This window comes from Physeter macrocephalus, chromosome 9 (assembly GCF_002837175.3).
Source record: "Physeter macrocephalus isolate SW-GA chromosome 9, ASM283717v5, whole genome shotgun sequence".
Lineage (NCBI taxonomy): Eukaryota > Metazoa > Chordata > Mammalia > Artiodactyla > Physeteridae > Physeter > Physeter macrocephalus.
Genome location: NC_041222.1, coordinates 9,460,398 through 9,474,005, shown reverse-complemented (window position 1 = coordinate 9,474,005; position 13,608 = coordinate 9,460,398). Strand labels below are relative to the sequence as shown.

The window sequence follows — 13,608 nt, the reverse complement described above, 5'->3', positions numbered from 1 at the left end:
TTCAAGGAAATACAGAACTTCAAAAGATTACTACACATAGTAAGACTCAATAAAGTGTATAGACTGAGTGGCTGGATAAATTGATGAAAGTAATACCATAAGAAATGTTTCTTTTAAGAAATGAATGAAGGACCCGGCAATCTCACTAAACTGCCCCAAAAGAAAAGCAGGAAACACTTCTGGGATACATCCTTTAGGTCCCCTCATTTTTTTTTTTTTTTTTTTTTTTTTTTACCCAAGAAGATTTGAATGTAAAATCATTTTATTTGAGCTGCTGTAGAGATTGAGATCTGAGAGAGGTGAAGAGGCCAGTGGAAACTGTAAACCCTCCATCTTTCAGGTTACCTGAGCCCTTCCCTTGGCCCCATTTGCCCAGAAGTGGGACCTGTTAATAACTCCAGACTAGGAAGTCACACTACACCTCTCAATCAGAGGCCCTTGGGAAAGGGAGGTGGATAAATTAGCATTGATTATTACAGCCCTCATTGTGGCTAATAATAATCCTTAATCAAAATGATTCGGGCCCTTCTACCATTGCTTCTCTGCTTGACTCTGGTGGAGGGGGTGACCCTACCATGCAGACATGGCCCCAGGAGGACCGCCATTTTGATCGTTGTTGATACCCACTTTGCTCTTCCCTTGAAAACACAGGGCAGCATCTCGCCAGTGGCCACATTGACCCACCAGGACCCATTGGCATACCATGCCCTTGTTTCTCAGCATCATCTGATGTTCAGATTCCAGGTTTTGATGCTTTGACTTGGATCTTCTGGCAGCAAAAACTGGGCAGAGGTCCTTTTACCTCTCTCTTGAGCTTGTTAATGATGCCTCCCTTCTTAAGCCAGAAGATAAAGAGGTGATCAAAACAAAATTTTACCACATTTCTTGTTTGCTTCCCTTTCCTCCCTTCGTTTTTCCTTTCCCTGCAGCGTGGTTTAAGCAAAAAGAATGTGAGCTTTCGTCAGACAGACTGGGATTCCACTCCCGGTTCTTCCCCAGCTGTTTGATCTTAGGAAAGCAATTTCACATCCTTGAGCCTCAATACTCTCATTTGTAAGATGGCTGTAAGAGCAGCCACGTTGAAGTGTCATGTTGAGAATTAAAAGAAATGGTGTGTACAAAATGCCAGGGCCGGAGAAAGTGCTTAGTAAATACTCATCTCCAAGGGGCACCCCTATGAGAATCCCGGCAGTGGCTACCCTCTCGGCCCCTGACCTCTTTGTCCCACGGAGGCCTTAGTCCTGGGAGCTGTGGAGACGCGATCCATCCTCCATGCTCCTCTCAGGACCTGGAGGTTAGTGTCCTCAGTCAGACAGCCACCACCCAGGAGAAGCACTGAGTGTGGCCCTAAAACTGGTCTAATGCAGGTAGCACCACAAACTCACTTGCCCCTTAGAATCCAGGCGTACACAAAGTACCCTGCGAACTCAACAGCCCTAGAATCACTCCCGCCAAGGTCCTTTATCAAATGACCACTAAAAGCACAGACCAAACCTACAGACATGCACGAGGGAAAAAAATACTCTCAAGTTTAAAAAAAACAACTTCAATATCAAAATCATAAACGTTTAATTAAATGGCTAAAATTGCAACGTTACTTCCATGACCTCGTCAGCCTCACCTCAACCATGTGGGGTGCCCTGGATATCAATTCTGGAGTGGAGCTTCTGAAGCAAGCATGTGCTCATCCTACAAAAGTCTTTCTAGGGACTTCCCTGGCGGTCCAGTGGTTAAGACTCCGCGCTTCCACTGCAGGGGGCGTGTGTTCGATCCCTGGTGGGGGAACTAAGATCCCGCGTGACGCGTGACACGGCCAGAAAAAAGAAATCTTTCTAAAAGGCCCACTGTCTACTTCTGTCTAACCTCAGATTTCAACTGAGTCTATTCACTAGCTTCCAGAAGATACCTAATACCATGGAGCATCTTCTGATTTCGTAGACTCTCCTGAAGATAGGGACGTGAGGTGAGCGCCCACAACCTGCGGCGTCCAGGCTCCCGCCCAACCTCCGCTCTCTTCCTTACCCCTTACCCTCTCCCTCAGAATCCTGTCCGGACCTCCCTTCCTCTAGGAATTTCACGTCCTCTCTCAGGCAGAGACCCTTTCATCTTTCTCAGAAGCAGATAGCCAGCCCTGGACGATTCCGCTTTATCACGAGGGTCTCATCGTGATCGGCATCTTCCTCATAAAAACAGGGTCACCCCCGAAGAGGAATTCTCATACCACTCCTCAGAGAATGCTGCTTTCTTCCTCTTATCATCCTCCTACTTTGGAGATAACAGGGTCTAGGATGTCACTGGGTCCAAACCACCACTAGGTGCTAATGATAAAGCACTACTCACATCCTTCCTGGGGACCTGAGCACTGTGGAGAAGAAACTCGTTCAAGATCACACAGCTGCTTATGAAGCCGCCTTTAGATATGAGCAGTGATAAGAATACAGACCAAGCAGCAGTTTTATCTCTTAGATAATTCTCCCTGTCTCCCTCACTCCCTCGCCCCCACTCCACTCTGCATGGTCGCTCAGGCTTCAGGAGTCAAGCCTAGTCTTACTTCAGGGTCCTTAGCTGCTGCCCCAGAATCCCTTTGGCCTTTTCTAAACCATGCCCCTCAACCCAGAACTCCCATCAAACCCTGAAACAGAGGGCAGAGCCGGGAGAAGCCTAGAGGTCACCAAGGCTAATCATTTCATTGTGCAATGCAGAAACTGAGGTCCAAGACAGGAAGGCATGTCTGCAAGGTCACGTATGAGTTACCATCAGCACTGGGGCCAGAAGGTCACCCAGGGGTCCTGACCCTAGAAATGGTGCCCTCTTGCTAGGTGCGCCATTCCCACCAACCTGGTGAAATAATCCCACTTTTGCATTCCCCAGCCCCTCCTATATGGCAGGTGTCCAACATTCCAGGCTCTCTGCTCCCTCTTCTTAGGACATTCTCCATCAATTATCCCTGTCTGTGACTGCATCTTAGCACATTCTTTTTCTTTGTGTCTAACGTACGGGGCCTCTTGGTAAAGAAATTTGGAAGTGAGTGACACCGTTCTGGACAGCGGGGACGGGGAAGGAGTGGTGAAATCTTACTCTATGACTAGTTTTGATTTTGGGGATACTCCACTCGTCCACAGTCCTGATTCCGTGAGGTTTTTCTCTAGACAGCAGTTCTTCTTTGGCCATGCTCTTGGGTGCAAGCTCTGTAGCGGGGTCAAGAGAGCACGCGGGAGTCAGACAGACCTGGAGTGAGCCCCAGCTGTAGTTTGAGCAGCTCACTTTCCCACTCAGGGACTCACTTTTCTCACCTACAAAATGGGATTAATGACAAATTGGGTTATTAGGAGGATCAAGGAGATGGCGCCAGTAATTCTTCCTAGGCCTGCCTCGTAGACTCAATCACAGACAGCTACTGGTAGAATTCCTTTCAGACATTTGCGGGGGGGGAATGGACAATTAAATAATCAAAATGTAATCTGAATCACCCAGGCTGGAGCTGAGAGAGCCCAGTTTTACTGAGCAAATGATGCTTTTTGGGACTGCCAAGCCCAGCTCAGATTTTCTCTTTAACTCCTTGGGATTCCAGGAGCCTAGAAATGTGCTTTCAGGACTAAAATCGGCAGATGATTGCATGCTTCTCCTGGTACCTCCATCTCTCCTGCCTCAGCTTCTCCCTGACTTTATGCAGCCCTAGCACTGGGGGAGGCCTCTTCTCTATTTGTCTTCCTTGTTCTTCTTCTTCTTGCACTGTCACTTCTGTCAAGGTCTGTTTCTTAACAGGAGCAATGAAGCTGAATCTCGTCCCAGTTCTACCTTTGGTTAATACAACCTCCTGAGTGCTGGTTTGTCCTTATCCAAAGGATAAGGTTTGTCCTGGTCCAGCTACCTGCATTTTTGTTTTCTTAATACAGTGGCCAATATCCCTCCACATCCTAAAATATTAGAGCTGGACGAGAACTTAAAGACGGCTTTGGTTTAGGGACAGAGAGGTTAGGTGACTTGTTCAAGGTCACACGTAGATTCATAATACTCCACGCATTTAACAGATGGATACTGAGGGCTTACTATGTGCTTGCCACAGCGTAGGTTCTGGGAATAAAAGAATGAACAAGGCCAAGTCCCAGACCTTAGGATGTGGGCAATGCAAACACCCTATACAAGGCATTAAGAAAACCAGACATAGGTCTCCTGGCACTTCCCTCCTTGTATTCTACTCTAGGTTAATTTCAATCTTAAAGGCACTCTCAAGGAAATGGGGTCTTCTAGATACTCTTTAAAATACAATAATAGGGCTTCCCAGGTGGCGCAGTGGTTGAGAGTCCACTTGCTGATGCAGGGGACACGGGTTCGTGCCCCGGTCCGGGAGGATCCCACGTGCCGTGGAACAGCTGGGCCCGTGAGCCATGGCCGCTGAGCCTGCGCGTCCGGAGCCTGTGCTCCGCGACGGGAGAGGCCACGACAGTGAGAAGCCCGCGTACCGCCAAAAAAAAAAAAAAAAAAAAAAAAAAAAGATAAATTTCTTTTGACAGTACATTTATAATTATTTTAATACTCACTAGAGATTGAAATTTCCTTAGCCTGTAGACAGGCTGAGCAAGATTCATTTTCCTGACTTTAAAAGATGAACAAACAAAAGTACAAGGTCACATAACTTTCTGACACCATCTCTGACATCGGCACTCTTCCCCTCAACCAGGGATTCCAGGCTCAGAAATGCCTTCACCTCGTGTCCTGAGTCATGTTCTCCCAGGAAACACAGGGAGAGGAATGAGAAAAGGAGGCATGGAAATGATAGAAGCGTCAGGATCTCTTCTAAAGCCAGTTACCTCTCTGGGCAGTTGGAGCTTAGTCCCGCTGGGGAAGAGTGGGAGACAGGGTAGAACATTCCTCTGGAAACTGTCTTGTTCATGCCCCAGCTCCTTCACTGGTTGAGTGCTACTTCCAGAAGCACTGACACCTCAGCGCTGTGAGCTTGCCCTGTGTGCAGCAGAGCCTCTCCCTGGTCAGAACAAAAGGCCTCCAGTGACAGATGGCTGCAGGTGCAGTAGGCATCCTTCAATGTATAGAGGTCAGAGCCAAGGGGACGAGGGCAGGGCATGGACAGCGGTGTCCTACCTACTTTCTTCAAAGCCCCAGGGTGGCTGCAGGGTGGCGGCCACAGCTAGGGCGTGGAGACGCTGATTCTGCACAGTTCAGTGCTCGCTGTGAGGTGGGGCATGTCCATGGTCCTGAATCACCGGTTCCTGCTTTAGCGTGCTTCTTCTTTTGACTGTGGTGCACGGCTAACTCCTATTTACCCTCTCCCAGAAGGTTCATTTCTGGCTTGCATTTTCTCCCTTGATTAACATTTTGCGATTTTTATGTTAGTTTGCCACAAAGGAACCATGACTTCTGCTTCGCGATCTATGATTGGCGTAGCTGGTAGGGTGTACTTTTAAAGCACCTCAGCCCTTTCTCCAGAGGTATTTTATCCTTCTTGGGAAATTTAGAGAGGGTGTGCTTCCCTGATCTTTTGTGACTGCCCTCCCCACTAAGTGCTTGCTGAGCCGGGGCTCTCCCAAACACTGCGCCCGTCACAAGGGCCAAGCGAAAAAGCAGTCTATGGTCTCTGGTATTCTGGAGCCCTCTCTGCTTCTGTGGAAGCCAAATGAGTCACCCTTCCACGCCCTTTTTTCTTTTTACTTGATGTAGAAATATCTGTAGTTTGCAGTTTATCACAGTTTATCAGCGTGGAATCCTCTGTGGGGCTTGCAGACCCTAAACTGTCTTGTACTCTCCAGATGACTCACGCAGACACAGGAGGAGAAAGAAGAAAGTGAGCGGAGAGAGAAGCAACAGAGGAGCCTACATACCCTCCCACCTTTCTTCTTTTTCATGCTTTATTTCTCTCCATAGTACTTCCCACCTTCTAGCCTACGAAATAGTTTGCTTTTTTAGGATATTTTTATGTATTCCTCCCTATTCCACTAGAACATAAGCTCCAAGAGGGCAGGGTTTGGGTTTTGTTTTGTTCACTGCGTCGTCCCAACGTAGACAAGAGTAGCTGGCACATAGTAGGCGCTAAATAGATGCTTGTTGAACGAATGAAGGCTTCCATGCGACCCCCTATGGTCCTTTCAGGTCTGCTACTGAAGGCAAAGGTTAGGAGGGAGAGAGGGGGGAGGTGAGGAAGAAAAGAAGAGGGAGGGAAGGAGGGAGAGAAGAAGCAAATAAGGAATTTGACAGCACTTCTTCTTTGGCAGTGCAGTTCATAAATGTTGTTTCATCTTATCTTCTCATCACCCTGAAAGGCAGGAGCAATTGCTTTCTCTCTGTAGATAGGAGACTCGGGGCTTGGCTCTCTCAGAATAGATCCTGAGAGCTCTGCTGAGCAAGTATAGCCAACTTGCCATTAAAACCCACAAAATCAGCTTTAAACCCCACTTTAGACTTTTACTAACCAGGAGAACTTGGTCAAGTCTCTTGTCTCTCTTAAGTCTCTGTTTCCAAATGGGAAACATCCTACTAAGAGCAACTGTGGTGAGAGTAAATGAGATCACACCGCAGAAGTACTCAGTATGTCGTAAATGATCAGTAAATGACAGTTTCATCCCTATCCGCCTCTCCAACTTCCAAATCCCGGAGCCTCCCGTGTGATTCCAGTCCTGGTTGTCAACACCTTTCAAGAGTAACGGGGAAGAGGAGAGTTTGGTTGAGAGATCCAAGTTTCAGGTCCGTCTCTCATTGTCTTGGGGAGGTTTGGGGCAGGCTGCGCATCGATAATATATGACCTGGCAGTGAAAAGCCTGACTCCCCGTGTTTTACTTTTATGTGTAACGTTCCCCATCAGGCCCGCTTCCCGATGGCAGTCAGCACGTCTGTTGGAGCTGGCACGGGCTGTGGGGGACGTGCTCATCCCTCGGCCGCTTTGGCAAAGCTCCACTGAATACTGGGGCCTGAAAAGAAAAGCAAACCTCCGGATACCACAGCGCTCTCACTTCTAGGCGTAAGGGGGGCTAGGACAAATACAGGGGTACAGGGCTCAGAGAGGGAGCGGCAGCTAGAGGTCACACGGCACGCTGATCTCAGAGGTCGGAGATGATTCTGATAGGAGCTTGCTCTGCCAGTTATGAGAGGGCACGTGCCTTCGTCTCCGGGCTCGAATGTCCGTGGCAAAGGAGGGAGGATGGATTGAAGGGTTATGGAGTTCTCTTTTCTATGCAGTATAAGAGGTTTCAGAATCAAGAGTCAGGAGCCTTGAATTTTAATTCACTGTAGACATGGGGTACGTCACTCCCCAAGTTGCATCTGCTTTTTTTGTGTGGCAGCTCTTTTTCTCCCTAGGTTCCTCAGTTGTAAGTGGAAGGGTCTGGAATTATATGTGAAAGATCCTCTGGTTCTTCAAGTTGGCTTCAGTCCAGGCAGTGCTTGAATTGGGCTATCAGAGACCACCCTCCGCCCCCCCCGCCGACCCCACCACCCCCCGCTAACCCTGCCTGCCTGTGTCCTCCAGGCAACAACAGTCTCCTGACCTGCATGGAGGACGGGCTGTGGTCCTTCCCAGAGGCCCTGTGCGAGCTCCTGTGCCTGGCTCCACCCCCGGTGCCCAACGCAGACCTCCAGACGGCCCGCTGCCGGGAGAACAAGCACAAGGTGGGCTCTTTCTGCAAGTACAAGTGCAGACCTGGGTACCACGTGCCCGGCTCCTCCCGGAAGTCAAAGAAGTAAGTGGGGCTGCGGAGGCAAACTCACACGTGCCTGGGGTGGGGGAGAGCCAGGTCTGGCTGTCTGGTTAGAAGGAAGTGCTCACTTCTCTGCTAGAGACAGTACCCACCATTCCTCCCATTCTCGCTGGTGGGAATCTAGAAGGATATTGTTAACAACTGCCTGCTGGCTGTGTGCCCTCAGGCAAGTGACTTCACTTCTCTGGGCCTCTATTTTTCAGCAATAAGATGGGGATGATAATAACAGTTACCACATAAGATTGCTGTGAAAAATGAATGAGGACGTATATGTAAAGTGCTTGCAAAGTGCCTGGTATATAGTAAATGGTGGGTATTGATACCATCCTGCTCCAGGATCCATCAGAGGAGATGGGCCAGCAGGGCTTGAATTTTATTTCAGTCCACAGGTAACTCTTGCTTGGCCCTGAGAAAGGAACGTTTACCTTAACCCCTACCACCCCACAGGACAGGCAGGGAATCAGGAAGGGGAAAGGGAGACGTGAGGCCAGCCGGCTCCAGAGAAACGTGGGTGCAGAGCGTGGCTCCAGCCATTTGGTCCCTGAGATGTCTCCTCTTTTATCTCTTCCTTGAAGACGGGCCTTCAAGACCCAGTGCACCCAAGATGGCAGCTGGCAGGAGGGGGCTTGCGTTCCTGTGACTTGTGACCCTCCTCCGCCGAAATTCCACGGGCTCTACCAGTGCACTAATGGCTTCCAGTTCAACAGCGAGTGCAGGGTCAAGTGTGAAGATAGCGATGCCACCCAGGTGAGAGTCCTTGAACTTGAGGTCTATACTCAGGTCCCGCTCCTCTCTGCTTACCAAAGACCGGCCAGTGTTTTAAGAGCCACGTCCTCTAGGAGACTCTCTCCGGATGCCAGAATTGTATAATAGCAACATCGGCAATGCAGACGTAAGGAGCTGGGTTCTCACCATCTTTCTTTGTAATCTCTCTGAACCTCGTTGTCCTGCCTGTATCGCTGCATTTTACTGGTTCCGAGAGTCTTCGCTCTGAACCCCTACGAAAGAAATCACGTGTGGAATCCCAGTGTATGAAGTCGATCCGCGTTAAGGAGTGACCAAGGCTGTTTGGCCAACTTTCTACCACCATCACCACTTATGTTGGTCCCTGAAATACTTAAAATCATGACTTTCACTATCTTGAGACATCAACTGGCTCCTCAAGCATAAAGAGAAAGGGAGCCATATTTAGACTAGAGGTACAGCTTTGAGAATACTGTGGAAGAAGGAAGGACAGAGAGAGATGGAATTTTATCTCAATCCACGTGTAACTGAGACAAAGCCCGACACTCCTGCCGGCCCTGCGGAAGGAGTTCTGTGAATGCATTTTCCTTCCTCCCGACGCATGCACGCCCCCCCCTCCACCCACTAAGACGGGTAGGGAATCAAGAATGGGAAAGAGGGCTTCCCTGATGGCGCAGTGGTCGAGTCCGCCTGCCGATGCAGGGGACGCGGGTTCGCGCCCCGGTCCGGGAGGATCCCACGTGCCGCGGAGCGGCTGGGCCCGTGAGCCACGGCCGCTGAGCCTGCGCGTCCGGAGCCTGTGCTCCGCGACCGGAGGAGAGGCCACAACAGTGAGAGGCCCGCGTACCGCAAAAAAAAAAAAAAAAAAAAAAGAATAGGAAAGAGAATGATGAGCCAGCTGGCTCCAAAGAAGACTTAAGTCCACAAGGAGCTCCAACCCTGAGAGAACCAACCATTTAGGGTTGACACCTCAAGCCCCATGACTCACAGGTGTGCAAGGCCAGGGTTCAGCCAACTGGGCCCCAGTGCAAGTTTCTCCCCCGTCAGTCCTTAGTCTTCATTAGCATCTACCAGATACCAGACACTGTCAAAGCAGCATCCTCAGCTCCTCTCACTCCCGCTCCCACATCCAGATAGCCACCAAGTCCTACCCGTCCTCTCTCTCAGTCAGCTCCTGTGAACTGTTGTCATCTGGCTCCAATGCCACCGCCCTGACTCAGGCCACCAGCATCACTCTCCTGGGCCGCCATGCAGCTTCCTGGCCACCTCCCCGCTTTCTCCTTGCCTCTCTCCAGTGTATTATTCGCATTTTGGCCAGAGTGGTTTGTTTAGAGCACAGATGTGATCTTAACAGTTCCCCTGCCCAAAGCCCTTTGTGAACCAGCGAGCCCCATCCCCCTTAGGATAAATCCCACCTGTGCATTCAGGACGTCTGCCCCATCACCAGTCAGATGGATCTCCCCTTCACCTGGGCATTCTCTGTGAAAAAGCCCCTGTCACCTTTTCCAGCCACCTCACTCCTAAGCATCCTTCACAATTCAGCCCAGGTAGCCCTCCTTCCAAGGACCTTTTCCTGACCCTTCCACTGTGGGCTCCATGCCCCTCCTAGGGGTCCCCCCATTCACAGCATCGACCACACTGCACTGTAATTCATTTCACATTCCCCCCCCCCGCCCCGCCCCCGCCAGGTTCTGAAATGCCTGACCACAGCTTTAATCTTCCCTGTGTTTTCAGCACTTGGGACAGTGCCAAGCACCTAATAGGTGCTCAGGAAGTGGCAGGGCATGAGAGAAAGAGGTGCAATGGACATCCAGGCCAGTCTCCTCATTTTCCAGATGAGAAAGTCACTCACCCACCCAAGGTGACATGGCCGGTGTCGGCTGAGTCAGGATCGGAACCCAGGTCCCCCCCAACTGTGGACAGACTGAATCCAGTAGGCAGTACCTGAAAAACTCAGGGATGTCTGTGCACCCGAGTCATTCCCATCCCCGGCTGCCAGGGAAGCAGAAGCCAGTGCCGAGAACAAGCAAAGGCCGGAGATTACCATGGCCTCACGCAGCCGATCGGCTTCCCTCTCGCTCCCTTAACCTAAAACTGTTGCTAACAGTTACCAGAACTGCTGAGCCGAATAATATTCTGGCCGTGGTCACGTTATCAAACCGAAACCCAGTCTGCCTGCGGCCTGCCAAGTACCTTTCATGGCCAGTTTGTATTTAAAGGAGAGGAAAATGTAGATTTATCAGACGACTCAAGCAGTTCTGTTTGGCAACTGGCAGAGAGGCCAGACACAAAGGAGCAGGGTATTGCTTGCCGGCTAAAAGAATGAGGGAACACATGCCAAATGGGCTCCTAATGCAATTGACGTTTCTAGTTTGTACTGCAAATGAATTTCCTCTACTCTCAGACCAGGGGCCTGAGAGCCAAATCTCGTATTCACCTCAGATCCCCTCTTGCTGCCTGTAAGCACAGCTGAAACGTACGGCCCAGAGTATCTTGAATCGAACAGCTCGTATGGGCGAGAATTCTTTGCTTTCCAGACAAGTTCCAGATCCTGGCGAGAGAGGACAGGGGCTGCTGCAGGGGAGGTTCACATGCTCCTTTCCACGGCCACTGAAAGCAAATTAGCGAATCAAACCTCGACTTCATTCACTCCTTGGGAGCCAGTATGATGCTGGACTCGGAGTGTGAACCCTGGCTTCACCGCTTACTAGCTGGAGGACTTGGGCAAGTTGTTTAACTCTTTAAGCTTCAGTTTCCTCATTCATCAAATGGGGGAGGGGAAATAATACTACCTACCTTATAGTCTATTTGTGAGGGTTAAATGAGGTAATGAAAGTAAGGCATGTCTATGAGTAACCCCTGGAATTGTAGAGTGTACAACCTGTGCCACCATGCCTGGCAGCCTTGGGGAAGGCACAAATGAACTAGCCTGCCTTTAAGGTCGCTTCTAGTGGAGAGATGCCACGTGCATCATGACGTGCCACGTGGGCTCTTACAGAACCTGGAAACGAAGGCAATGGCTTGAAAGTTAGCCCTCTGTCGGTAGCTAGCCCCGGAAAGTCAACCGTCACGCATGAGGCCAGGATATAGGTTGGGGAGACCGATAGGAACCGTAGGAACCTGACCTCTTGCTCACATAAACCTGTAGAATATATAGACTCTCTAGATGAGCACTACCCTGTAGAACCTTCTGCTATGATGGAAATGTTCCACGTCTGCGCTGTGCAATATGGTGGCCTCCAGCCACGTGTGGCCGTGGACCACTTGAAACGCGGCTAAGCGACTGAACAGCTGAATATTACATTTGACTTAATTTTAAATCCTTCAAGTTTAAATGTAAACAGCCACACTTGTATAGTGCCTACCATATTGAACAGTTCAGCTCTAGAGTTTATAGTGTTATTATCCCTGTAAACCAAGACAGAGAGCCTTAACAATAACAGCTTAAAAAAAAATTTTTTTTTTTGGAGTATTTCCTGACTGCCAAACTGAAGCCAGAGATTTTCTCCCACTTTGACACCTCGTAAGAAACTTCTGAAAAAGAAGCAGTAGGCCCATTTTGCAGATAAGGGAAGAAAGCTGGTGAAGCCAAGCTGTTGCCCACGGTTATGTGTTCGTAGGTGGTGATGACCGGCTGCAGGGCCCTGCTTTTCCCACCGTCTCCAGACATTTCCAGGGCAGGGAGTGGCAAAGGACAGGGATTCCATCTCCAGACGACTGGGGAGAAGTGCTAATTGTCTCAGCATTTAATCCGACTCACATGCTCCTGAGCTGTCCGAGGTGATAACACAGTGACAAGCACCGTGGGGGGCTTTGTAGGTGATTAGGGGAGTGGGCTGTCTTGGGATGGGGACAGGGTCTGTGGGAGATGCATGCACAGGGGCTGCAGCAGGAGAGGAAGAAGCTAAAGGTGCTTTTGGAATGAAGTAATGCACCCAATGGTGGACTTCAGCAACGCAGCAGGAGCCAGAGAGCAAGGGTGGGAGTGGAGCCAGGAATGCACCCAGTTCTTTGCACGGATCACAGAGGAAGGATGTAAAAGCCTTTCTGCCACTAGGGGTGTGCAGCTGGCCCTGCCTTTCTGGGTCTGCTCTGGACACAGCACAGCTCTCATAGTTTCAGGGTTGTCACATGCTTGCCCGAGAACGCAGGGCTTCCTGGGGGAAGTCAGAGACATTCCAGGCCCACGTGATGCTGGAGGTGGGCCAGACCTTAGAGATTTTCTAGTGCAACCCACTTACCTTATAGATGGGACCACCGGAGCCCAGAGAGGGGAAGCAACGTACCTCAAGTCACACAGCAAGTTATTGACACCAGCAGAGTCAGATCTGACACAGAGTCTCAGATCTCCTAACCAAGTCGTTGCACAAGCCACATTTTCTGCCCATCCTTACTCCTGGAGCCGCGTGTCACCCCTGTATCTCACTGGGAGGAAGCAAAATACATGTAAGGCCATTGACTGGACACATAGGCAAAGAGCGGACAGCAGTGTGATTTATGGAGCATTACTACATTTCAGTCTGGGCTAAGTGCTTTACACAGACTACTTCATTTAAGCCCCACAGCATCTGGCGTTACTGTCCCATTTTGAAGATGGGGAAGATGTGGTTCAGTGAGGTAAAGTGGCTTGCCCACCTTATACAACTAGGAGGTCCAGGTAGAACTGAGACTCCAGTTGTTAGGTCAGGCTGCCTCCAAAGCTTAACTGTTTATATCCTGCACTGCACCTTGCGGTTCTGCCTTGCTCTGATGTTGCCGTGTTTCCCTCTGCCATTATTTTGTTTATTTTCATTTCTGCTAAGTAGAAAAAGTCTAGGTTTCCCTCTCCACTCATCCCCCAGCCTCTTCTCCCCACCTCCCCTCCCCTGCATTGTAGTAAAGCTCAGAGGCTTACAGGAAGAGGTCTGGCTCTGGCCCCGATGACCTCCGTGACTTGGGCCTGCTGCCTCCCTATTTTGGTGGCTGCCATTTCTAAAATGTGCGTGATGCCTGGGCTGATTCTGAAGTTCCCTCAGAGACAGTGCAACAGGGTGGTTAAGAGCTCATCTAACCCTTAGAGAGCTTGATGTGTGTGTTAAACTCCTTCACGTAACCTACCTCACTTAATCCTCGTGGTGACTTTCTCAGGCCATGAACTGCAGGCTTATTTAACAGTTGA

At 49.9% G+C, this 13,608-nt stretch overlaps 1 protein-coding gene across 1 annotated transcript in view; it reads left to right on the top strand.

Annotated features, from left to right (window-relative positions):
* Positions 1 to 13,608, top strand: part of PAPPA (pappalysin 1) — a 267,788-nt gene that overhangs the window by 190,037 nt on the left and 64,143 nt on the right. The window contains exons 16-17 of the mRNA XM_024126382.2: positions 7,478 to 7,688; positions 8,282 to 8,453. Coding sequence (XP_023982150.1) covers positions 7,478 to 7,688; positions 8,282 to 8,453 — 383 coding nt within the window. The remainder of the gene's footprint in view (positions 1 to 7,477; positions 7,689 to 8,281; positions 8,454 to 13,608) is intronic.